Genomic DNA, 25,360 nt, shown 5'->3' with positions numbered 1-25,360 from the left:
GGATAGGACCTTGTCTTGAGGGAGAATCACCAACCCTCGAGAGGTGTCCAAGGTCATGCCTAAAAAGGATATCTGATGAGCTGGAACGGGGGAAGACTTGGCTAAGTTTATCAGCCAACCCAGACGTAAAAGAGTATCGCAAGTGATACAAATGGACTCCTCGCAGTCGTGGAAAGACGGACCCTTGACAAGGAGGTCGTCCAGATAGGGTAGGACGACCATGCCCCGAGAGTGCAGGATGGACATGACAGCCACCATGATTTTTGTGAATACCCTAGGAGCAATAACGAGGCAGAAGGGCAAGGCCGTGAATTGAAAATGCTATTCGCGAAACGCAGGAACTTTTGGTGTGTGGGGGGGGGGGAATCGGGATGTGCAGGTAAGCATCTCAGATATCGATGGATGCTAGAGACTCCCCTTTTTCCATTGAGGTGATGACCGAACACAGGGACTCCATGCAGAAACGACAGACCTTGACAAACCGGTTTAGCAGTTTGAGGTCTAGTATGGGTCTCACTTTTCCGTCCTTTTTTGGGACAACAAATAGGTTGGAGTAAAATCCCTCGAATCTTTCGTTTTCCGAAACCGGGACAATGACGCCATCACGGCGCAAAGAGTCTATGGCTCAGGAAAGACCCTTTGCCCTTGCCCTTGGTGCTGGAAGTCGGGAAGGAAAGAAATGAACAGGGGGATGCGAAGAAAAATCAGTTTTGCATACGGAAGCCACCAGGTCTCTGACCCATTCGTCGTGAACGACTGAGTGTCAGACCTGGTGAAACAGAAGTAGGTGACTGCCTACCCTGCTGGTGTCGACCGGATAACCCCATGAGTCATTGGGTGGAAAATCCCTTAGATCCAGAATGTTTTGGCTGGCCCTTCCATTGCTGATTGGACCTAAAGGTTGCCTGGGGTCCTCTATTCGTGCGAGGTGAGCGTCCTGATCCTGAAGAGGTAGTGTTAGTGGACCAACTCGGATTGGTGCGAAAGGATCAGAAACGGATTTGATGTTGATGCCAAAAAGGATGCCTAAGCTTCTGCTGGGGAACAAATTTGCTCTTTCCCCCCTAGCATCCAAGATAAGCTGATCCAGCTTCTCTCCAAACAAACACCTACTCTGTTAAGGAAGAGAAGTCAGACTTTTTTAACCCAGAATCCACCTTCCATTCTGAGCCATAAAGACCTTCTGATCGTGATGGCGTTTACAGTCGATAGATCCGCACAGTTGGCCGCATCTAAAGAATCGTGTACCAGGTAATCTCCTGCCTGAGAAATCTGACTAGCCAGCTACGCTGCCTCCGGAGGAAGATTACTGCTCTGAATGGAATTAGCCAAGGTCTCCGACCAGGAAACCATTTTTTTAGCTACCCACGCTGCAGCGAAGGAAGGAAAAATATAGAGCCGCACCTGAGGCCTCGAAGACAGATCGAAAGCGCCGGAAAAGTGGGTGGAGCCGCCGGATCGTGTCATAGCGGGTGGCGGAACAGGGGCAGAGCTACGGCTGCGGCCTATAAAAGGCCAAAGACGGGGGGGACTCAATTTTTGCCTAGGCCCGAAAAAACTCCCCCCCCCCCCCCCCCCCCCGCCAGGGAAAGTCTGCTGCCTGTGCCCGGACTGCTCAGAGCCCACCTCCTTCTCAGCGCTAACCCAGAGACGCTGGAGATGTCCTTTGGACGATGCTGCAGGTACCTCCGCTGTATGCAGGTACTTCCGTTGTGCAGCTGCTGTCGCTGGTGATTTTTGGATGGTGCAGGGATAAAGGGGTAAAAACCCTCAATCCACTCTCCCTTTCATTGGGAGATGGAGAGGGACCGTGGGCCTCCTTGCTTCATCTCCTTTTCATAGGGAGATGGAGAGGGACTGTGGGCCTCCTTGCTTCATCCGCTAAACAGTGTTGGAGCAGTGGGGGCTACAAGGATCCAAAATGCAGGGTGCGTCTATGCATCCAAGAGGTTCAGTCCTCCTGAGTGGAGAGAGCTGATTGTCCGGCATTTTGCCTGGCTGCAGAAGAAGATACATGGAGGCAACATTCCATGTGCTCGTCTATTGATGGTGTGGGAAGATCGGTGCCCTTTAAGGGCCCGTTGCCCCTAAAAATCAGCCCAGGCATGGCATCCCACGTTGCAGGAGAGGATACATGGAGGCGACACTCCACGTGCTCGCCTATCGTTGGTTCAAGGAGATCAGAGCCTTGAAAGGATCCGTTGCCCCTTCATCTAAGTAAACAATCTTAAGAATTAAAAATTAAAAGTTAAAATAACCCAGTTTTTGGTCCGAAACCAGACCCGTGTGCCTCATACGGACACTAAGAATGAACTGGTTCTCTGGGAGCCAGCATGAGGGTGTATACTGCTGTCAAGGTAAAAATATATATCTTTATACTCTTTGTACTTTTATATACTTATGCTGTGAAACAATAAGTTTTTCCCCTTTATGCTTGCTAATGCAAATGTAACTGTATTTAACATTGCTGCCAGTATTCACCTTTGCCCTAAATTCTGATTCTGCTAAAGAAGCAAGTTTCACATTCCAGAAGCCAAGTATCATTTCTCTTGAAATGATACTTAAAGCGACGTGGAGAAGGGAAGATCCATCAGATGATGTCAGACCAACCAGAAAGACTGAATACTAGACATATTGCTTAAACCCCGCCCTCTGCACACCTTCCCCAATGGACCATATAATGTTGTGTATTAGGAAATAAAGTCAGTTGCTGTGACGTTGCCACTACGTGTGGAAGCACGAGCATGCAATGAGATTGAACCAGCTTTTGTCTGACTCATTCTTCACTCCGGTACCAATGCTCTTATTCTGATTTGGAATGACTGGTGAAGGAAGGGTATTGTCGTGACGACCCCGACACTGCTGAGGAGGAGCTAACTTTCTTTGTATTATCTTAGTGTTAGCCTGCTAGTGGCAGCAGCATAACACCCATGGTCCTGTGTCCCCCAATGAGAAGAAGGAGAAAAAAATATTTGTTTTAGGATGAATTTAACATCTATAGCCTAGGTATTGATAAAGAAAATTCCACAAAGTGTATCCAATATTATTATTATTTATTATTATAGCGCCATTTATTCCATGGGGCTTTAGACAACTACATTGCATTAACTTTTTGTGTATAGTGTCCACCTCCTAGTGGCAGAAGAATAAACCCATGGTTTCCTGTGTCCCCCAATTAAGCGACAGAGAAAAGAGATTTAACAGTCAATGCCTAAAACTAAAGTTCCCAGATATAATTTAAAAAAAACCACGCTATAAGCATTAAATTACCTCTGCCTCATCTCCGTGGTGGTGCAGCCCTAGATGAGTAGGGACGTCAGCATCTGGAGGTATCAAGTCTCCCTTCAGACTGAATCGTGCTTGCATCCCCTTGCACACAAATACAATAAGTTCACATTACATTGCATGAATATACAGCCATCCAATGTTAGATAAAAAGCAGGTAAAATAATGTGTACAAAAGAAGAAAACCTACTGAAATGTAATGTATAGGTAAACAAATACCTTCTTCGTTTTCTTCTGTCTCATCTGCGGCAAGTCCTTAGTCCATTCTAACTTGTCAAACTCCACGCTGTGCATGTGCACCCACTCCTTCTGAGGCTTCACTGTGAGGTCGCCAACTAAAACCAAAGACTGGGATCAAAGGATCACATATAACAAGTGGAAAAAGTCTTATCTGACAACGCTGCCTCCAGAGATGCCTCCTGCCTAGAGATTAAATATTACCGGGCGCCCATAGAAAGTATTGGTTAATGAAATGATCGTTCTGAGTTGGGGAGAGAAAAAAGCTGCTCTCGCAGTAATACTTGCATATCATTTTCCATCTTGCCAGTTTCCTGAATTACCAAATTTGAATGTGGCCAGGATTTGCGAGATTTACTAACATCTGGCGGCAGCAGTGATGTCACGACTGCAGAGTACCTTGACTACTGCAACCAATTACTTTGCTCAGCAGTGTTGTTTAAGGGAAGACCGGGCTGCCAGAGCTGCTGAAGTGCTGGGTCCGGAGCTGCTGGGGCCGAACCTCCTGTTCCTGGGGAAAACGAGATTTCAGCAGGAGCGAGCCAGTAACCAGGGTGAAGGGGGTGTGGCCAGTCAGTGTAAGGTAAAATGGGTTACTCGGCAATGGAAGCGGTCGTCCCGCCAGAATGATGCTGAGGTACAGACCGCAAACACTGAGAGGGGTGCGACAGGCCACGGCGTGAAAAGGGTGACAAAGTGAGGGACTCACCGAAACTGGCGGGTGTGCAGGGGAGCGTGAGATTGACGGAGCATGGCAGTACAGACGTCCGGGTGTTGGCTGATATCCAGAGAGGCGCACGCCGGGTAAATCATTACAGCGGTTGCTCAAGGAGACCCGCGCCAAGAGGAATCTTGTGGGGAGCTCTACTCTCTTACTCCACAGATATATACGCTATGGGCTCAGTGGGTAGAACCAAATTTTGGAACCAAAATTTTTTTTTGTTAGGGAGTTATAAGGGTTAAAAGTTGACCAGCAATTTCTCATTTCTACAACACCATTTTATTTTAGGGACCACATCTCATTTGAAGTCATTTTGAGGGGTCTATATGATAGAAAATACCCAAGTGTGACACCATTCTAAAAACTACACCCCTCAAGGTGCTCAAAACCATATTCAAGAAGTTTATTAACCCTTCTGGTGCTTCACAGGAATTTTTTGAATGTTTAAATAAAAATGAACATTTAACTTTTTTTCACAAAAAATTTAATTCAGCTCCAATTTGTTTTATTTTACCAAGGGTAACAGGAGAAAATGGACCCCAAACATTGTTGTACAATTTGTCCTGAGTATGCCAATACCCCACATGTGGGGGGTAAACCACTGTTTGGGCGCATGGCAGAGCTCGGAAGCGAAGGAGCGCCGTTTGACTTTTCAATGCAAAATTGACAAGAATTGAGATGGGACGTCATGTTGCGTTTCAAGAGCCACTGATGTGCCTAAACATTGAAACCCCCCACAAGTGACACCATTTTGGAAAGTAGACCCCCTAAGGAACTTATCTATAGGTGTGGTGAGCACTTTGACCCACCAAGTGCTTCACAGAAGTTTATAATGTAGAACCGTAAAAATAAAAAATCATATTTTTTCACAAAAATTATCTTTTTGCCCCCAATTTTTTATTTTCCCAAGGGTAAGAGAAGAAATTGGACCCCAAAAGTTGTTGTACAATTTGTCCTGAGTACGCTGATACCCCATATGTGGGGGTAAACCACTGTTTGGGCGGATGGGAGAGCTCGGAAGGGAAGGAGCGCCGTTTGACTTTTCAAAGCAAAATTGACAGGAATTGAGATGGGACGCCATGTTGCGTTTGAAGAGCCACTGATGTGCCTAAACATTGAAACCCCCCACAAATGACACCATTTTGGAAAGTAGACCCCCTAAGGAACTTATCTAGACGTGTGGTGAGCACTTTGACCCACCAAGTGCTTCACAGAAGTTTATAATGCAGAGCCGTAAAAATAAAACAAAATTTTTTTCCCACAAAAATTATTTTTTTAGCCCCCAGTTTTGTATTTTCCTGAGGGTAACAGGAGAAATTGGATCCCAAAATTTGTTGCCCAATTTGTCCTGAGTGCGATGATACACCATATGTGGGGGGAACCACTGTTTGGGCACATGGGAGGGCTCAGAAGGGAAGGAGTGCCATTTTAATGCAGACTTAGATGGAATGGTCTGCAGGTGTCACATTGCGTTTGCAGAGCCCCTAATGTACCTAAACAGTAGAAACCCCCCACAAGTGACACCATTTTGGAAAGTAGACCCCCTTAGGAACTTATCTAGATGTGTGCTGAGTGCTTTGACCCACCAAGGGCTTCACAGAAGTTTATAATGGAGAGCCGTAAAAATAAACCAAAAATTTTTTCCCACAAAAATTATTTTTTAGCCCCCAGTTTTGTATTTTCCCGAGGGTAACAGGAGAAATTCGACCCCACAATTTGTTGTCCAATTTGTCCTGAGTGCGCTGATACCCCATATGTGGGGGGGAACCACTGTTTGGGCGCATGGGAGGGCTCGGAAGGGAAGGAGCTCCATTTGGAATGAGGACTTAGATGGAATGGTCTGCAGGTGTCACATTGCATTTGCAGAGCCCCTAATGTACCTAAACAGTAGAAACCTCCCACAAGTGACACCATTTTGGAAACTAGACCCCGTAAGGAACTCATCTAGATGTGTTGTGATAGCTTTGAACCCCCAAGTGTTTCACTACAGTTTGTAACGCAGAGCCGTGAAAATTAAAAAAAAAATCTTTCCCCCCAAAATTATTTTTTAGCCCCCAGTTTTGTATTTTCCCGAGGGTAAGAGGAGAAATCCGACCCCAAAAGTTGTTGTCCAATTTGTCCTGAGTACGCTGATACCCCGTATGTTGGGGGAAACCACCGTTTGAGCGCATGGCAGAGCTCGGAAGGGAAGGAGCGCCATTTGGAATGCAGACTTAGATGGAATGGTCTGCAGACGTCACATTGCGTTTGCAGAACCCCTAATGTACCTAAACAGTAGAAACCCCCCACAAGTGACCCCATATTGGAAACTAGACCCCCCAGGGAACTAATCTAGATGTGTTGTGAGAACTTTGAACCCCCTAGTGTTTCACTACAGTTTATAACGCAGAGCCGTGAAAATAAAAAATCTTTTTTTTTCCCACAAAAATATGTTTTAGCCCCGAGTTTTGTATTTTCCCAAGGGTAACAGGAGAAATTGGACCCCAAAAGTTGTTGTCCTATTTGTCCTGAGTACGCTGATACCCCATATGTTGGGGTAAACCCCTGTTTGGGCACACGGGAGAGCTCGGAAGGGAAGAAGCACTGTTTTACTTTTTCAACGCAGAATTGGCTGGAATTGAGATCGGACGCCATGTCGCGTTTGGAGAGCCCCTGATGTGCCTAAACAGTGGAAACCCCACAATTATAACTGAAACCCTAATCCAAACACATCCCTAACCCTAATCCCAACAGTAACCCTAACCACACCTCTAACCCTGACACACCCCTAACCCTAATCCCAACCCTATTCCCAACCGTAAATGTAATCTAAACCCTAACTGTAACTTTAGCCCCAACCCAAACTGTAGCCCTAGCCCTAACCCTAATCCTAACCCTAATCCTAACCCTAGCCCTAACCCTAGCCCTAGCCCTAACCCTAGCCCTAACCCTAGCCCTAGCCCTAACCCTAGCCCTAACTCTAACCCTAGCCCTAATGGGAAAATGGAAATAAATACATTTTTTTAATTTTTCCCTAACTAAGGGGGTGATGAAGGGGGGTTTGATTTACTTTTATAGCGGGTTTTTTAGCGGATTTTTATGATTGGCAGCCGTCACACACTGAAAGACGCTTTTTATTGCAAAAAATATTTTTTGCGTTACCACATTTTGAGAGCTATAATTTTTCTATATTTTGGTCCACAGAGTCATGTGAGGTCTTGTTTTTTGCGGGACGAGTTGACGTTTTTATTGGTAACATTTTCGGGCACGTGACATTTTTTGATCGCTTTTAATTCCGATTTTTGTGAGGCAGAATGACCAAAAACCAGCTATTCATGAATTTCTTTTGGGGGAGGCGTTTATACCGTTCCGCGTTTGGTAAAATTGATAAAGCAGTTTTATTCTTCGGGTCAGTACGATTACAGCGACACCTCATTTATATCATTTTTTAATGTTTTGGCGCTTTTATACGATAAAAACTATTTTATAGAAAAAATAATTATTTTGGCATCGCTTTATTCTCAGGACTATAACTTTTTTATTTTTTTGCTGATGATGCTGTATGGTGGCTCGTTTTTTGCGGGACAAGATGACGTTTTCAGCGGTACCATGGTTATTTATATCTGTCTTTTTGATCGCGTGTTATTCCACTTTTTGTTCGGCGGTATGATAATAAAGCGTTGTTTTTTGCTTCGTTTTTTTTTTTTTTTTTTTCTTACGGTGTTTAGTGAAGGGGTTAACTAGTGGGCCAGTTTTATAGGTCGGGCCGTTACGGACGCAGCGATACTAAACATGTGCACTTTTATTGTTTTTTTTTTTTTTATTTAGATAAAGAAATGTATTTATGGGAATAATATTTTTTTTTTTTTTCATTATTTTGGAATATTTTTTTTTATTTTTTTTTACACATTTGAAATTTTTTTTAACTTTTTTACTTTGTCCCAGGGGGGGACATCACAGATCAGTGATCTGACAGTGTGCACAGCACTCTGTCAGATCACTGATCTGACATGCAGCGCTGCAGCCTTTACAGTGCCTGCTCTGAGCAGGCTCTGTGAAGCCACCTCCCTCCCTGCAGGACCCGGATCCGCGGCCATCTTGGATCCGGGGCTGGAGGGAGCAGGGAGGGAGGTGAGACCCTCGCAGCAACGCGATCACATCGCGTTGCTGCGGGGGGCTCAGGGAAGCCCGCAGGGAGCCCCCTCCCTGCGGGAAGCTTCCCTGTACCGCCGGCACATCGCGATCATCTTTGATCGCGGTGTGCCAGGGGTTAATGTGCCGGGGGCGGTCCGTGACCGCTCCTGGCACATAGTGCCGGATGTCAGCTGCGATAAACAGCTGACACCCGGCCGCGATCAGCGGCGCTCCCCCCGTGAGCGCCGCCGATCGCGCTGGACGTACTATCCTGTCCATGGTCATAGGGGCCCACCCCACATGGACGGGATAGTACGTCCGATGTCAGAAAGGGGTTAAAGAGGGATTTTTGGTTCTTACCGTAAAATCTCTTTCTTGGAGCCTTCATTGGGGGACACAGGTAACCATGGGTGTATACTGCTGTCACTAGGAGGCTGACACTATGCAAATAAAGAAGTAACTCCTCCCCGGCAGTATACACCCTCCGACAGGCACCAGGCAACTCAGTTGGTGCAAAAGCAGTAGTAGGAACAGGTAATATAAAACTCAACCTATGTATCAACCCACAACAACGGCACGTTGGCCAACACGGTACAACTTCAAGGGAGGGTACTGTGTCCCCCAATGAAGGCTCCAAGAAAGAGATTTTACGGTAAGAACCAAAAATCCCTCTTTCTTTCTCGCCTCATTGGGGGACACAGGTAACCATGGGACATCCAAAAGCAGTCCCTAGGGTGGGATATTCTGTAGAAAAAGAGGAGTTAGGTCGGCCGGTGAGAAACCGCCGCCTGCAGTATCCTCCTACCCAGGCTAGCGTCCGCAGAAGCCTGAGTATGCACATTGTAGAATTTTACAAAGGTGTGAAAGGATGACCACGTTGCGGCCTTGCAAACCTGCGAGGCCGAAGCTTGGTGACGCACTGCCCAGGAAGCTGGGTAGAGTGAGCCTTCACTCCCGAAGGAGGCCGTTTGTCTTGGACACGGTATGCCTCCAGAACCGCTGAAAGGATCCAACGAGCAATTGTGGGCTTGGAGGCGGGGAGCCCCTTTCACCGCCCTTCCGAGACGATAAACAGAGGATCGGCCTGACGAAAAGAAGCAGTTCTGGAGAGATAAATCCAGATAGCCCTGACCACATCCAACTTGTGAAGAGATTTCTCCAAGGGATGAACCGGGGAAGGGCACAATGAAGGGAGGACGATGTCCTCATTGATGTGAAAGGCCGAAACTACCTTTGGTAGAAAAGAAGGAACCGGCCGAAGAACCACCTTGTCCTGGTGCAGGAACAGAAAGGGAGAACGACAGGATAATGCCGCCAGCTCCGACACTCTTCTAATGGAGGTGATGGCGACCAAAAAGGCCACCTTCCAGGATAGAAGCGAGAAGGAAATGTCCTGAATCGGTTCAAAGGGCGCAGGCTGGAGGACGTCTAACACGAGGTTGAGATCCCAAGACTCGACAGGAGGATGATAAGGGGGAGCTATATGAGCGACCCCCTGAATAAAAGGTCCTCACCTGAGGAAGGGAGGCCAGGTCTCTTTGAAAAAGGATGGACAGAGCGGTAATCTGACCCTTCAAGGTGCTAAGGGAAAGTCCCGAATCTAGACCCGCTTGAAGGAAACTGAGAAGGGATGGAAGGGAAAAGGTCATAGGAAACAGACTGTTGTCCTGACACCACCGGAAAAAGGCCTTCCAACATCTGTGGTAAATACGCGAGGAAGCCGGTTTTCTCGCTCTTATCATAGTCTGGATGACGCGGTGAGAAAAACCAGTGTCCTTCAGGACCGCGGCCTCAACGCCCGCTGTGAAAGAAGGTCCGAAAGATCCGGAAGCCTCCACGGAACGTCCGATAGCATGTTCACCAGTTCCGCATACCAGGCCCTGCAAGGCCAATCTGGAGCTACCAAGAGTACGGGGACCTCTTCTGACTTGATCTTTTTTACGACCCTTGGGATCAAGGGGAGGGGTGGGAACAGATAGGGCATCCGGAACTGGGCCCACGAGATCACGAGAGCATCGAATCCGATGGCCATCGGATCCCGAGATCTGGAAACGTACTGGGGAACCTTGTGGCTTGCCCGGGAGGTCATTAAGTCGACGTCTGGGACGCCCCACCGCTGGCAAATCAGGCTGAAGATTGAGATAAAAAGAGACCACTCACCCGCCATGATGCCCTGGCGACTTAGAAAGTCGGCTTCCCAATTATCACCCATGGGATGTGGACGGCTGATAGAGAGGGAACGTGGCCCTCCACCCAACGCAGAATTTTTGCCACTTCAGTCAAGACTGCGAGTCCCTCCCTGATGGTTTATGTAAGCCACGGCTGTGGCGTTGTCCGACTGAATGCGGACCGGATTTCCTGAGAGGAGAGACTCCCAGCGGATGAGGGCTAGGAAGATGGCTCTGATTTCCAAGAGGTTGATGGGGAGGCGAGCAGTCCAGCGGCCCTGAGCCGTGAGGTGGAGAAAAAACGCTCCCCAAACGAGGAGGCTGGGGTCGGTGATGACCTGCCAGCGGGGAGGGAGAAATGACCTCCCGCGCAGAATGGAGGCGGACAGCGTCCACCAAGAGAGAGACTGTTTCACCCTGGGAGAGAGGCGAAACGGGCGATGCAGGGAAAGTGGGTTCCTGTCCCACGCAGACAGAAGGGCCAGCTGGAGGGGACGAGAGTGGAACCGGGCATAGGGGACCGCTTCGATAGAAGCGACCATTTTCCCCAGAACCCTCATGGCAAGGCGGATGGACAGAGGGTTCGGGCCCGTTAGTGCTCTGACACCCCGATGAAGAGAAAGGAACTTCTCCTTGGGGAGGAAGACCTGAGCCTGAGAGGTGTCGAGTTCCATGCCCAGGAACTCCAGACGCTGGGTTGGAATCAAGGAAGACTTCTGGCAATTGATTATCCAGCCGAGGCGAAGAAGCGTGTCCAGAGTAAGCTGGAGGCTTTGGTTACATTCCCGATGGGATGAACCCTTGATCAAGAGGTCGTCGAGGTATGGATTTACCAGAATCCCCTTTGAACGCAGAATGGCCATGACAGCTGCCATGACCTTCGTAAAGACCCTGGGAGCAGACGCCAGACCGAAAGGGAGAGCCGTGAACTGGTAATGATGTTCTTGGATCGTGAACCGGAGGAATCTCTGATGCCGTACGCAAATCGGAATGTGTAGGTACGCATCCCAGATGTCCACGGAACACAGCAACTCTCCCGTTTCCATGGACACAACCACCGAGCATAGAGATTCCATCCTGAAGCGCCGAATCCGGAGATGGCGGTTCAACCGCTTAAGATCCAAAATTGGACGGAGAGAGCCGTCCTTCTTTAGAACCACGAACAGGTTCGAGTAAAAACCTGAAAACCGCTCGCGATAAGGAACCAGAACTACGACTCCTGAGGCGAGTAGCGAATCGATGGCCTGGAGAAGCCCTGGGAGATGGGAGGGCTGTTTGAGAGGACGAGAAAGCAGGAAACGTCTTCCTGGGGGCGAAGAAATTTCTATCTTGTAGCCTGAAGAGACGATCTCCCTGACCCAGGCGTCGTCGACTACCGATAGCCAAAGTTCTGAGAACAGAAGAAGCCGGCCTCCCACCCTGGAGGGATTTCCAGGTGGGGGCGACCCGTCATTTATTAGAAAACCTGAGGTCACGAGGTCCAGATGGCTTTGAGCGGTGGCTCTTAGCTCTCCAGCGCGGGGGAGGCCTGAAGGAAGGCTTCCTCCGGTCTCCTTGTGAGGAAGAGCGGTCCTGGTTAGGGTTTCCTGTGGAAGCGAAGGACCGATAGGACTGGGGGCCCCTCCTGTTGAAGGAACGTTTAGGCTTGGACTGGGGTAAGGAGGTACTCTTACCCACCCTTAGCGTCCGACATCATTTGATCCGACTGTGTGCCAAAGAGTCTAGAACTCTGGAAGGGCAGACCAGTGAGGGATTTTTTAGAAGCGGGATCTGCGTTCCACGCTTTTAGCCAAAGAACCCGGCGAATGGCCACAATGTTACTGTTAGCCCTAGCCGAGCAGGCCGCCGCATCAAGGGAGGCATTCAAGAGATATTTACCCGCAAGAGAAATCTGATCTGCTAAATCCGACAGTTCCTCAGCAGGAGCAGAGGCCAAAATGCCTCTGCGCAGGGTCTTGGCCCAGGCTGACACAGCTTTCGCTACCCATGAAGTGGCGAAACTAGGACAGAAGGAAGCTCCAGAAGCCTCAAAAGCCGATTTGGCTAACGCCTCGATTTGCCTGTCCGTGGGGTCCTTAAGAGAAGCCGCGTCCGGAATAGACAGAACCGTCTGAGAGGATAGTCTGGACACAGGCGGGTCGACCTTAGGAGACTCGGACCATTTACTGACAAGGTCGGAGTGAAAAGGTTATAAAACGTCTAGCCGTTTCCTGCCAGGGAAACGCTTACCAGGGATTTCCCAGTGTGTAGAGATAGTGTTGTTGAACTCCCTGTGATTAGGAAAAACCCTAGAGGGACGTTTAATCCGTTTAAACGCAACAGAGACGTCCTGTGAGCTTGCTTCATCCTCCTTAAGTTCAAGCGTCTGAATAATAGCTGAAATAAGGCTATCGACCATATCCTGTGTTCCAGAAGTCTGATTTGCATCGGAGTCAGATTCCGACTGAGAGGTTAGGTCAGACCCGACGGCCGCCTGCAAGGAGGGGGAACAGGCAGATAGGGGTATCCTGGTGTGGTCGGGGAACTGGAAGAGGATCTAGAAAAGGTCCTTTTTCTGTCTCTTTTCTCAAGTCTGCCTCTGTGAGAGTCTTGGACAGATGCGAGCGAATCGCCATGTGAGGCGTTTGTGGCACTGGTGGCATGAGAGAGAAGTGGGATACGTTCAAGTGCCTGGACCAGGGACTGAGACACTTTAGTCAGGTCAGACACCGATTGAGACATTGCAACAGCCCACTCCGGGGGAGGGGGGTGCACTCATCCCGAGACCTAGGAGCTTCCTGAGGGCCGGACATGATGGGAGGAACGCAGGACAGGCAGAAAGGAGAAGGCTGACCTGAAGCCCACTTTTTCTTACAGTGGGCGCAGGTGTAGTGGATGACCGTAGTTGAAAGGCCTGGAGCGGGGTCGGACATAGGTAGAGATATTACCTTGTCCAGGTGCGGAGAAGTACTGCCGGGAGGAGTAGAGGTCGAGAGAGCAGTAGTGCTGAGCCTGCGAACAGGACAGCGAAGCGGTAGTCACAGGAGTCTGTGCCTGTGTTCCCCGAGATCCTCGTGTCCCACGCGGTGTGCAGGAGACGCTGGCAGGAAGAGGAAGTTGCTGTGGAGCGCGGGAACAACGCAACGAGGTGGGCGTGCACAACACCCGAAGGGGGAGAAGGAACGCACCCGAGAACGCTGGACTCCTGGACGCGGGAATGCAGGGCGCCGCAAGGGGGCGTGGTCGGCCTGGCGCCGAAAAGCCGCATGAAGCCAGAAAAAAATGGCGCGCGACCGCAGGTTTGAATAAGAAGGGGGAAAATAAAAGATGCCTGCCATGCGGCGATATAAGCGACTGTAGAAACAAGAGATTCCACATAATGTCCCCCCCGGCAGAGGCCCTTTAAGAGATCACTTGCAGGGCAGGGGGGGATCATCCTGAGCTTCCCGCTACATGTTGCTTGAAGATTCCCTACCTGATGTTGAGGAACGCATCAGGATCCATTGCCAGATGAGAGGGTCCTGGAATGAAGTCCTCCTTCTCGCGCCACGAACTCCGGCGCAGAAGACGGCGTCAACCCCTAAACAGGGGGAGAGGGTCACTGGAAGTGACCGCCGTCTTCCTCTCAGCCCACTCCGAGGAGAGGGATGAGGAGGGGAAACGGGCAGGACTGGCCACCGAGAAGAGGTCACCCTGAACGCCCGAATAGGGTACAAAGTCCTGCCCAGCGGGTCCGAGAGGGTGCGATGTGGGTGATACCACACTGCTCTCTCGGTCGCTCAAAGTGGGGAAAACAGGGTGAGAAAAAACTGCACCCTGTTAACCTGAAGAAAATATCTGAAAAAGAAAGGAGAAATTGTTAATAACACACAACAAATCCCTGTAAAAGAAATGCGGATCTGGTGTTAGATCCAGGTCCGCCTCCTACAGACACTAAGCAAAAACGGAGCTGCCTGGTGCCTGTCGGAGGGTGTATACTGCCGGGGAGGAGTTACTTCTTCTTTATTTGCATAGTGTCAGCCTCCTAGTGACAACAGCACACATCCATGGTTACCGGTGTCCCCCAATGAGGCGAGAAAGAAGTATAGTTAATCCCTGCTCTGCAGCATTTGTGTTGCTGCATCCCTGCACCTACTTATTATAGTGTCATGCCAAGTACTTTGACATCACATCTGAACCCAGTGATTGGCTGCAGCAGTCACCAGCGCTAGAAGTTAAATGGCAGTGTTGCAGCCGGTAAACAAAGACCTAGAGGGGCGAGAGAGAGAACATCACTGGAGCAGGAGAGGGTAAGTCATCGCTCATATTATTTACCTAAAACGCGCCCAAAGACATAAAACCCAAAGCAATATGTGGATTGTCCAAGTCTCATGTCAGCAACATCTGCAGCTACAGCACAGATACTACACCATATAAGAAAAGGACAAACTGCAATATACACAAAAGCCACATTAACAATAATGTTTCTATAAACATTTCTTAATAACTACTAGGAAATGACGAGAAAACTACAGCTCAGCAACACACTGGACAGATCTATGGTGTCTCCAATTGAATCCTTCTTTACCTTGACATTAAAGGTACTCATTAGGAGTAATACGGAAGCTGCTATCATATTTAGAGAGAATGCAACCTATCATTCACAATGAACGCATTGCCATTTTCTGCTGAGCTCATCCCCAGTATTTAGTGCTATTGATCCGCTTTGCGGAGGCCCTGTCCGGAGAGTGATTGATTACCTGACAGCAGACTTGGGTTTTCCTCATCCTTCCTAGAAGCCTGTTCACATGAATCTGTCACTGTTGGATGAGGAGGATGTTCCTTATTGACCGTTAGGGGCTCCCCTGCTGAGTTTGTATTCTCTTGGGTGGTCTGGTTCGCCCTCTTCGATCTCAGGAATGCAACCAGCGTGGGGTCTTGTGGAAAACAGAAACATTATTTTTACATATTTTTCAGCAAATAGCGAAGTTTATTTTTATTCTCTAACTATTATCTCCTTTCTAGGCCACACTCAACTAAGCAAATTACAGTCATCAGAGGAAGCTTTCCATAGACACGTCTAAATGAAATTACAGTCAGTGGTACTACAAGTGACAAAGATCATCCAGGAATCTAAAAAAAAAATCCAAAGGCAGAAAATGTGCTAGAATAAAAAAAAAAAAAACAATCTTATTAATTCTTACAGCTTCATTAGTGGTCCCTTTTGGAGTGATGATGGGCCAACCATGAGCATACGACCATCGCAGGCAATCACTGGTCTCAGCAGTCTCGAGCTGTACATGCAGTCAGAGGCCACATGCTCATGGTGATCACGTCATCACTGCAGTGTCTGTAACCAACACCGGTGAGACCTCCAAACGGGGAGAGCTAGAGCAGCATGGGATTTTTTATATTTTAGCAAATTCTCTGTCTTTAATATATATTTTATTTTTAAATCACGGACAACCCCTTTAAATATTCAAGTAGGATCTGCTCATTACTGAAAAATGATTTATAGCATACCTTTATTTACAATAGGAACTTTGAAGTACTTCACCTGAAAGGCTTGCCAGGATTAAAGAAGCCAAACTCTGAGTTAGGGTGCTTTCACACAACGTTCTTCGCCACGTTCAGTGGTCCCGTCAGGGTAAATTCCGAATTCCCTACAAAACGAGATTCAGGAGTATGCGCTAACCGTGCCATTGCCTATAAGGGTGCAGACAGAGTCACCGCCGTATCTATACATATGCTTGAAAATGATGCATGACAGAGCACACAGTGACTCCTTCTAAACTATTATAGTCAATGGCACTGTTGGCGCATATGCCCAAATCTCATTTTGCAGGGGGTTCAGAAATAAGCCCCAACAGGACCACTGAACCTGGTGAAAACAGTGTGAAAGCTGAAAAACAAACAGATTTACTTGCCCATCTCAGATCCAACGCTACCACGTTTTTGTTGCTTGACTGCAGCGGTGGCATCTCTTTGAGAGAAATGCAATCAATCATCGAGCTCACTGTCTCTGCTCGTGCACACCGCACGAGCAGCTGAACTCAAGTGATTGTATGCAGTGGTGTCGACGTGACTCCAACGCTGCACATAAACGGTAGAGATAGGGACAGCAGTAGAGAGCTTTTGCTGGACCCAGGTAGGGCAAGTAAAGCAAAGTCTGTTTTTTTAAATATGTATCGACCATCATTTTCTGAAAGGTGACAATTTCTTTAACCCCTTCCCGCCGCGGCCCTTTTTCGTTTTTGTGTTCGTTTTTCACTCCCCTCCTTCCCAGAGCCATAACTTTTTTATTTTTCTGTCAATATGGTCATGTGAGGGCTTATTTTTTGCGGGACGAGTTGTACTTTTGAACGACACCATTGGTTTTACCATGTTTTGTACTAGAAAACGGGAAAAAAAATTGCGGTGAAATTGCAAAAAAAGTGCAATCCCACACTTGTTTTTTGATTGGCTTTTTTGCTAGCTTCACTAAATGTGATATTATGATTCTGCAGGTCATTACGAGTTCATAGACACCTAACATGTCTGGGTTATTTTTTATCTAAGTGGTGAAAAAAAATTAAACACTTTGCTAAAAAAAAGCGCCATTTTCCGATACCCATAGTGTCTCCATTTTTCGAGATCTGGGGTCAGGTGAGGGCTTACTTTTTGCGTGCCGAGATGTCGTTTTTAATGATACCACTTTTGTGCAGATACGTTCTTTTGATCGCCCGTTATTGCATTTTAATGAAATGTTGCGGCGACCAAAAAAAACGTAATTCTGGCATTTATAATTTTTTTCTCGCTACACCGTTTAGAGATCAGGTTAATGCTTTCTTTTATTAATAGATTGGGCAATTCTGAAAGCGGCAATAACAAATATGTGAAGGCTTGATTAATTTATTTTATTGTTTTATTTTGGATGGGGCGAAAGGGGGGTGATTTAAACTTTTATATATTTTTTTCACATTTTAAAAAACATTTTTTTTTTTACTTTTGCCATGCTTCAATAGCCTCCATGAAAGCTATAGAAGAAACACAGGAGAAAATACCAGGTATATATATATATATACACAATATTATCACTGAATAGTGGGTATGCCCTATGCACAGTATCACTACTATACCCAGTCACCACCTGTGTCAAAGATTTATAGTGACACCACTACAAGAACAAAGAAAGCATACACCAAATATGGATCAGACCAACGGATACAAAAGATAGCAGGGAATATTAAAATATATAATTTTATTGTTGTGCAACAGCAGCCAAAACAAAAATAAAAATTAAGATATTACATAGAATATAAAAATATATATATATATATCTACATATATAATACATGTGTACTTGTATTAATTTTTGGGCACATAAAAAACCTCAACTATAAATTAAATGGGCAGGTCAAAAAAATATAATAATATATAACACTATATGATCTGGATATCCCAGTAAGTGAAAAGCAAGCAATATATGTTAAAAAATGAAAGAGTATATTAAAAAAAAATATATATATATCTATATCTGTCCACAGAATGACTAGCACATACAGATATCACTGGCTAAAACGTGCTAGGTGTAAATAAAAAGTGGGAGGACCTTATAGGAAAGTGCACTGTGCTAGTACACAATATTACGTGTGAAAGCTCACATACAGCCAATGTTGCAAAAGAAAAGTGCAGCGTGCTATTTATAATAAGATATGCCAGATACACCATGTACTGTCCATTCAGGACAGTGATGAATATATGAATAAACAGATACTACTCACTATGTGATGTGCACATCCTTACACATTTTGGCGGTCCTGGTGATATCCCCCCAGTCTTTGATAGTGAGTAGTATCTGTTTATTCATATATTCATCACTGTCCTGAATGGACAGTACATGGTGTATCTGGCATATCTTATTATAAATAGCACGCTGCACTTTTCTTTTGCAACATTGGCTGTATGTGAGCTTTCACACGTAATATTGTGTACTAGCACAGTGCACTTTCCTATAAGGTCCTCCCACTTTTTATTTACACCTAGCACGTTTTAGCCAGTGATATCTGTATGTGCTAGTCATTCTGTGGACAGATATAGATATATATATATTTTTTTTAATATACTCTTTCATTTTTTAACATATATTGCTTGCTTTTCACTTACTGGGATATCCAGATCATATAGTGTTATATATTATTATATTTTTTTGACCTGCCCATTTAATTTATAGTTGAGGTTTTTTATGTGCCCAAAAATTAATACAAGTACACATGTATTATATATGTATATATATATATATATATATATATATATATATATATATATATATTTTATATTCTATGTAATATCTTAATTTTTATTTTTGTTTTGGCTGCTGTTGCACAACAATAAAATTATATATTTTAATATTCCCTGCTATCTTTTGTATCCGTTGGTCTGATCCATATTTGGTGTATGCTTTCCATGAAAGCTAGAAGCTGGCACCACTGGATCGGATTAGCTGCTATGTAGCTGAGCTGAATTGCAGGCTTGCTATGAGTGCCGACCACAGGGTGGCGCTCAGAGCAGGCCTGCATCAGTAACCATAGAGGTCTCAAGGACCTCTATGGTTACCATCCTGATGCATCGCCGACCCCCGATCATGTGATGGGGGTCGGCGATGCGCTCATTTCTGGCCGCGCGGTCGGAAGCGGTAGTTAAATGCCGCTGTCAGCATTTGACAGATTAATAGTGGCGGGTGAATCGCGATTTCACTTGCTGTTATTGCGCGCACATGTCAGCTGTAGAAACCAGCTGACATGACGCGACTTTGATGTGGGCTCACCGCCGGAGCCCACATCAAAGGGGGATATAGAAAATGTTCAGCACAGCCAAAGGAAGGAGGTGCACGGTCATAGGTTCCCAAGCCTCAATATATAGATAATAAGTGACTGGCACACTCCGGACGTGTTGTGATGCAAAATTGGGGTTTATTATACATACAGTAACACAAACGATACCGCGTGCTCCCTCCACTCATCAGGCTGGTAAGTTCCACACATTGCATGCTCTCTGTCCTAGCAGTACAGGGCGATATCCCCCTTATACAATGTCTGCTTATACTCTCCCTGTACAGACAGCGCATACCTCCCTCTTAGCCCACAGCAGCGGCGACTCCGCATGGTTTCATATCTACTGGGGGGGTAAGTCCTGTGTACTACATACGCTAATCATTTTATTGCTCACTAGCGCCATTATATACCTTATATACCTTACCTATCCTGCCTACAGATAGCGTTACCTGTGATACACCGCCCTGCATCTGCAGATTGTTCTCACCTGCTGGGATCTATATACCTTCAGGCTTCTCTTCTGGTAGGTACCATATACCTACATGACCTAGTGGCTCACAGACACAATCTATATTGTACCAATCTCCCCTGCAGATAGCACCACCTGGGCCATATTCCCCTGTGTCCATGGACCGATATTATCACCTGAATTCCATATAGCTCCAGGTTAGTTTCTGGTATGTAACCATCTTATATGACACATAAAGCCTTATAGTATTACGTTTTGGCCCATCTAGGCACACACAGGTTCATTTGTATTTGCATTTAATTTCCCCTCAGATGCAATTTAGTTTCAACCAATGGGGCTCCTTCAACATACTAGTTATCTAGGTAGGTTAACCGTTCCAGCCTTACCTTACGGCACAATGTGTCTCTCACCACCACCTTTCTAAACCTCCTTCCTCTTGCTCCCTCTTCCGTGTCACCAGACCTACACATAATTGTTCGATTTTTTCCAGCATCCATTTCTCAGCAAATTTTGTTTTGACGGTCCTCCTAGGATGTTATTATCAATTTTTTCTGTAAACATGACCTTTTGTGTTGTATATAATTTTGTTTGTTGATTATATTCTGTTTATGTTTATTTTGTATATTTTTGATCCTTTATGTTTTGGATATCACTCCCTTTGTATGTATTTTTCTTTAGCACACTGATGAAGGTCCAGTTACGACCGAAACATTTGTGTTAATGTATGTATAATAAACCCCAATTTTGCATCACAACACGTCTGGAGTGTGCCAGTCACTTATTATCTACACATCAAAGGGGGAGACACGACATGCGCAGTACTAGTACGGCGCAGTACTAGTATGGACATTTCATGGCATATCTACAGGATGAATGCAGTACCAATTGTTTCTGGTGTATCCTATTCTACAGACCACCAGACATTTTGGTTCTTCTGTACTTCATGAATCATATCTGTTAGTTGAAATCACAGAACAGCGACGCTCCAATGTTCTCACCGAGCTGTGACATCAGTCTGTCGCGTTCCTGAAGTATCTCTTCTTGGGAAAACGCCTTCAGTTTCTCCACATTTTCTTGATGTATCCTCTCCGCTTCTCCATGTCCTGTAGAGCCACGGAGACCTTCCCCCGTAACCAAACAGGACTTGTCTACACCTGAAATATAAAAGCACAAAATCATATCAGGAAAGGTGACCTTTTTATAATAAAGTTTATTCTTACTGCAAGTTAAAGAAAGGCAAATGTAATCTGATCTATGAATAAATCTATACGTGCTTTTTCAATGTATGACATTCTACCTGTCTGCAGTCCCCGAATAGTTTTATAATCATCCCATCCTTTGCATCAATATCTAATAACTTTCACTTAATGGCTCTGCTCTATATAGCTATTGAGGGTGTATACATACAAAAAAGGCAGCAGGAAAAAGTGAGTTCCAAGGGTTTTTTTTTTTGTATACTCTTAGCCGTCAACAGAGAGCATGCCATATGTATGACTGCTTCTGGGGCAACATTTCCCTGATCCCCCATTCTGGAAATAAATGCTGGTCCACAGACTTTGGAAACACATCTATAAGGCTGGGTTCACATTGCGTTAACAGCAGCCTGTTCAACATATGTGTTAACAGGCTGCTGTTAACGAAAGTGCCGGCATGACATCGCGCTAGCGCAGATAGAGCTAGCAGATGCTCTATGTGCACTAGCAGTGACGGACCCGGAAACGCTGCAGCTTGCGTCCCAGGGTCCTTCACTCAATGACAGCACATCGCTAGCGCACACGCCCATTGTGGGCCTGCGCTAGCGATGAGTCTGACATTGGACTCAATGGCGCGTTAACGGACTGCGTTACACCGTGTTATGCCGCGGTGTAATGTAGTCAGTCTAACGGACGCCTAAAACGCAGTATGAACCCAGCCTTAGACATTTATTCTGTATCACGTGAATATGCTGTAAATGCCAGTTGTGATACAATGTCTTTAAAGGGAATCGGTCAGCAGATTTTTGCCATTTAATCTGAGTGCAGAATAATGTAGGTGTAGAGACCCTAATTCCAGGGATGTGTCACTTGCTCAGCTGCTTGCTATAGATTTGATATCAGTATTTTATCAGCAGGAGATTATCACTGCAGGACTAGGTGCCATGTGCCACACAGTCCAGCTAATCTGTGTAACCCCGCCCCCACCCACCACTAATTACACTGTCAGCAAGCTGCCAATCAATGGTGTGGGCGGAGTTATACACAAATCAGCATTCTAAGTACTGCTACATGTACAGCAGAAAAAACAGGAATTCTATCAAAACTGCACCAAGCAGTCCAGTAAGTGGCACATCACTGGAATGAGTGTATCTGCCCCTACATCAAGCTGCTTTTAAATTCCATAGCAAAAACCTACTGACAGATTCCCTTTAAAGGTTTTTTTTACAAAGTTGGATAAGTCATCAACTATTCATTGGATAGAAGATAACTTACTGATCCAGAGAATGACGCTCTGTTATACTCCGTCTGCATGGAGTGACACTCACGCGTGTGTCCAACTGCTTCATTCACTGTCGGTGGAGCTTCCAGAGAAAGTCGAGGGCTGCACTAGGTATTGTGAGGGTCCCAGAATTCAGATCGCCCAGTGACTAGTAAGCGATCACCTACTCTATATATTGGTGATAACTTACCAAACAGTGTACAAACCCTAAGATTCCACTTTGTGGGATCTAGAGTAATTGAGTTATTTGAAAGGTTTAGAGCTTGAAACTAACAAGCGCAAAACAAAAATCTAAATGTTGTACTGCTGTTTAACCTAAAATCTACACAAATCAGTTAAAGGGGCTTTCCTAAAATCAACACTTACCCAAATTGGGTATATGGTCCCTAAGTGCCCACTCACCCTACCGTCAGGGCCTCAGATCACAAGAACAAGGTCCATTATCCCCTGTATGAAAGAAGTGAAACTGACAGATAAGGCTTATTTCACACTTCCGTCGGTACTCGGCCGTCACCAGGCGTCGGCGCGACGTACCGACGGAAGTTTGTAAATTTGTGAGTGACGTGAGCAGCGGACGCAGTGTTTCAACGCGTCCGCTGCTCATTGTAAAGTCCCAGGGAGGAGGGGGTGGAGTTCCGGCTGAGCATGCGCATTAAAAAATGCAGAAGAGGACGTACGAAAAAACATTCTCTTGAACATTTTTCCGATACGACGGCCCGCCAAATACCGACGCATCCAGTGCCCGACGTATGGAACGTGTGTCCATACGTCGCGATGCGTCGGTAATATAAGTCTATGTGAAAAAAAACGCATCCTGCGGGCAACTTTGCAGGATGCATGTTTTCCACAGAAAGTCGCATTGTAACGGTCTGCAAAAGACGGAAGTGTGAAAGAAGCCCAAGTGTTAATTGTAAGAAAACACCTTTAGGAGCACAGTGATGGTCAAGCTGCCACATTGTGGGGGCCTAATGGGGTAGCCTCAACAAGAATACCTCAAAGTGTTTTGTGTAGTTAAAAAAAAAAGTTATCACGTTTCCAAGGTATAGGTGATCACGTCTAAATCAGAAGGTTTCCGACAGCTAGGACCGCCACGATTGCTAGAAAGGGGCACTTTTATCCACATTAGACTTGATCAGCAGTGCCCATGATCAGCCTCGGCTCCATTTATTCCCTCTGGAACTGTCAAAGCGCTGTATTTGGTCTTGTCAACAACCCCATAGAAAATCAGAGGTGGTGAATGCATATCGCCAATCCATCTAACGGAGATAAAAGTGCCCAGTCCTGGAGATCGATGTGTGTCCCAGCGGACGGACCAGCACCGATCTACAAGTTATCACCTATCCCGTGGATGACTGGACAACCCCTTTAAAATACGCCCTTTTAGCTTGCTAAGGGCCAGCACTATGCCCTAGCACAGAACTTCAGTGGCTCTTGATCTCTAGTTGGAGGTTTATTAGAATTGCTAGTATGGCGGTTGCCGTTATCACTGGCAATATCACTTCTTCCAGGGCTGGAAGCAACATTTAGATGTAGCCAAACAGCAAAAAATGGGAGAATGCAAGCCCCATACTCAGCACACTCATCATCCGCTTCATGGGAAATTTGTATGCATGTCGAAATATAGGTACACAACATGAGATACTGAAAACTCGGTGCTACCGGAATTCTCTGAAATGATGTCCTCTGTACAGTAAGAAACTTACAAACAACTTCAGCGGCAATTTACCTGTAGTTTGGGAAGAGGGAAGGACATTCACTGGTACAACACAGGGACCATGCTGAGGATGAGCTGTAGAGGCTTCGCCACTTTTTGCTGCCTCTGTGGCTCTTTTGGCAGCCATTTTTTGAGCAAAAATGCTTACCTTTCCAGATTTTGCCATAGCCTACAAGAACAAAAATCACAAAATAAGACCTAGCTTAAATTGTAGGTTTTCCTATCCAAACGTTAGTTTTATTGCATCTAGAATAAGAAAAAATAAAATAAAACTAACCTTTATAATCAAACTAAAAAAAAGAAAACATGGATTTTTGTGTACTCACCATAAAATCCTTTTCTGCGAGCCAGTCATTGGGGGACACAGGACCATTGGTGTTATGCTGTTGCCACTAGGAGGCTAACACTAGCTGAATACAAAAAGCTCCTCCTCTGCAGTATACACCCACACGCTGGCTCCAGCCAAACCAGTTCAGTCACAAAGCAGTAGGAGATCATAAACATCAAATCAGGGTACAACATGTCAAAGCAAAGAACAAGCACAAGCCATCAGGCTAAGAGGGTGGGTGCTTCGTCCTCCAAAGAGTGGCTCAGAGAAAAGGATTTTACGGTAAGTACACAAAAATCCCTGTTTGTCCTTCGCCTCATTGGGGGACACAGGACTATGGGATGTCCTAAAGCAGTCCCTGAGTGGGGAACCTGCAAAGCAGATCAAAACCCCCATGTACCAACTGTCTAGAGATGCGCTACCGCCGTCTGCAAGATCCGTCTGCCCAAGCCAGCTTCTGCAGAAGTCTGAGTCTGAAACATTGTAGCGCTTCGAGAATGTATGCAGACTGGACCAAGTCGCCGCCTTGCAAACCTGTTCCGCCAACGCCTGGTGCCGAATGGCCCGAAAAGCGCCCACCGCCCGAGTGAAGTGTCCCTTAATCCCCGCTGGGATAGGCTTGCCTCTGACATGGTAGGACTCCTGAATAGCCGAGCGTGTTCACCTGGCTATTGTGGACTTTGAAGCGGCTAGTCCCTTCCTGTGACCCTCAGGAAGAACGAATAAGGCGTCCGACTTACGGAAGGACGCTGTACACGAGATGTACCTTCTGAGAGCTCTCATCAGATCCGGAGTGTGACGAGCCCTCTCAACATACATGGTGTACTGGTGCCACAAAACACGAGCGCAGGACAATGTCCTCGATAAGGTGAAAGGAAGAGACCACCTTGGGCAAGAAGGACGAGGATGGCCTGAGAACCACCTTGTCCCGGTGGAAAATTAGAAAAGGGGCTTGACAGGACAGAGCGGCTAGCCTGCGTCACTGCAACAAGAAAGGCGACCTTCCAAGAAAGGTAGGTCAGCGAGACGTCCTGCAGCGGATCGAAAGAAGTCTCCTGCAGAACACCCAGGACTAACTA

At 46.3% G+C, this 25,360-nt stretch overlaps 1 protein-coding gene across 1 annotated transcript in view; it reads right to left on the bottom strand.

The window, feature by feature from the left end:
* Positions 1 to 25,360, bottom strand: part of RPAP1 (RNA polymerase II associated protein 1) — a 151,172-nt gene that overhangs the window by 90,998 nt on the left and 34,814 nt on the right. Inside the window, exons 5-9 of the mRNA XM_069732537.1 lie at positions 23,966 to 24,122; positions 20,763 to 20,918; positions 15,243 to 15,419; positions 3,505 to 3,620; positions 3,271 to 3,369 (exon numbers count right to left, since the gene is read on the bottom strand). Of these exons, the coding sequence (XP_069588638.1) occupies positions 3,271 to 3,369; positions 3,505 to 3,620; positions 15,243 to 15,419; positions 20,763 to 20,918; positions 23,966 to 24,122 (705 nt within the window). The remainder of the gene's footprint in view (positions 1 to 3,270; positions 3,370 to 3,504; positions 3,621 to 15,242; positions 15,420 to 20,762; positions 20,919 to 23,965; positions 24,123 to 25,360) is intronic.

This window comes from Ranitomeya imitator, chromosome 1, assembly GCF_032444005.1.
Source record: "Ranitomeya imitator isolate aRanImi1 chromosome 1, aRanImi1.pri, whole genome shotgun sequence".
NCBI lineage: Eukaryota > Metazoa > Chordata > Amphibia > Anura > Dendrobatidae > Ranitomeya > Ranitomeya imitator.
The sequence above is the reverse complement of the archived record's forward strand: the minus strand, read 5'-3'. Positions and strand labels throughout refer to the sequence as shown.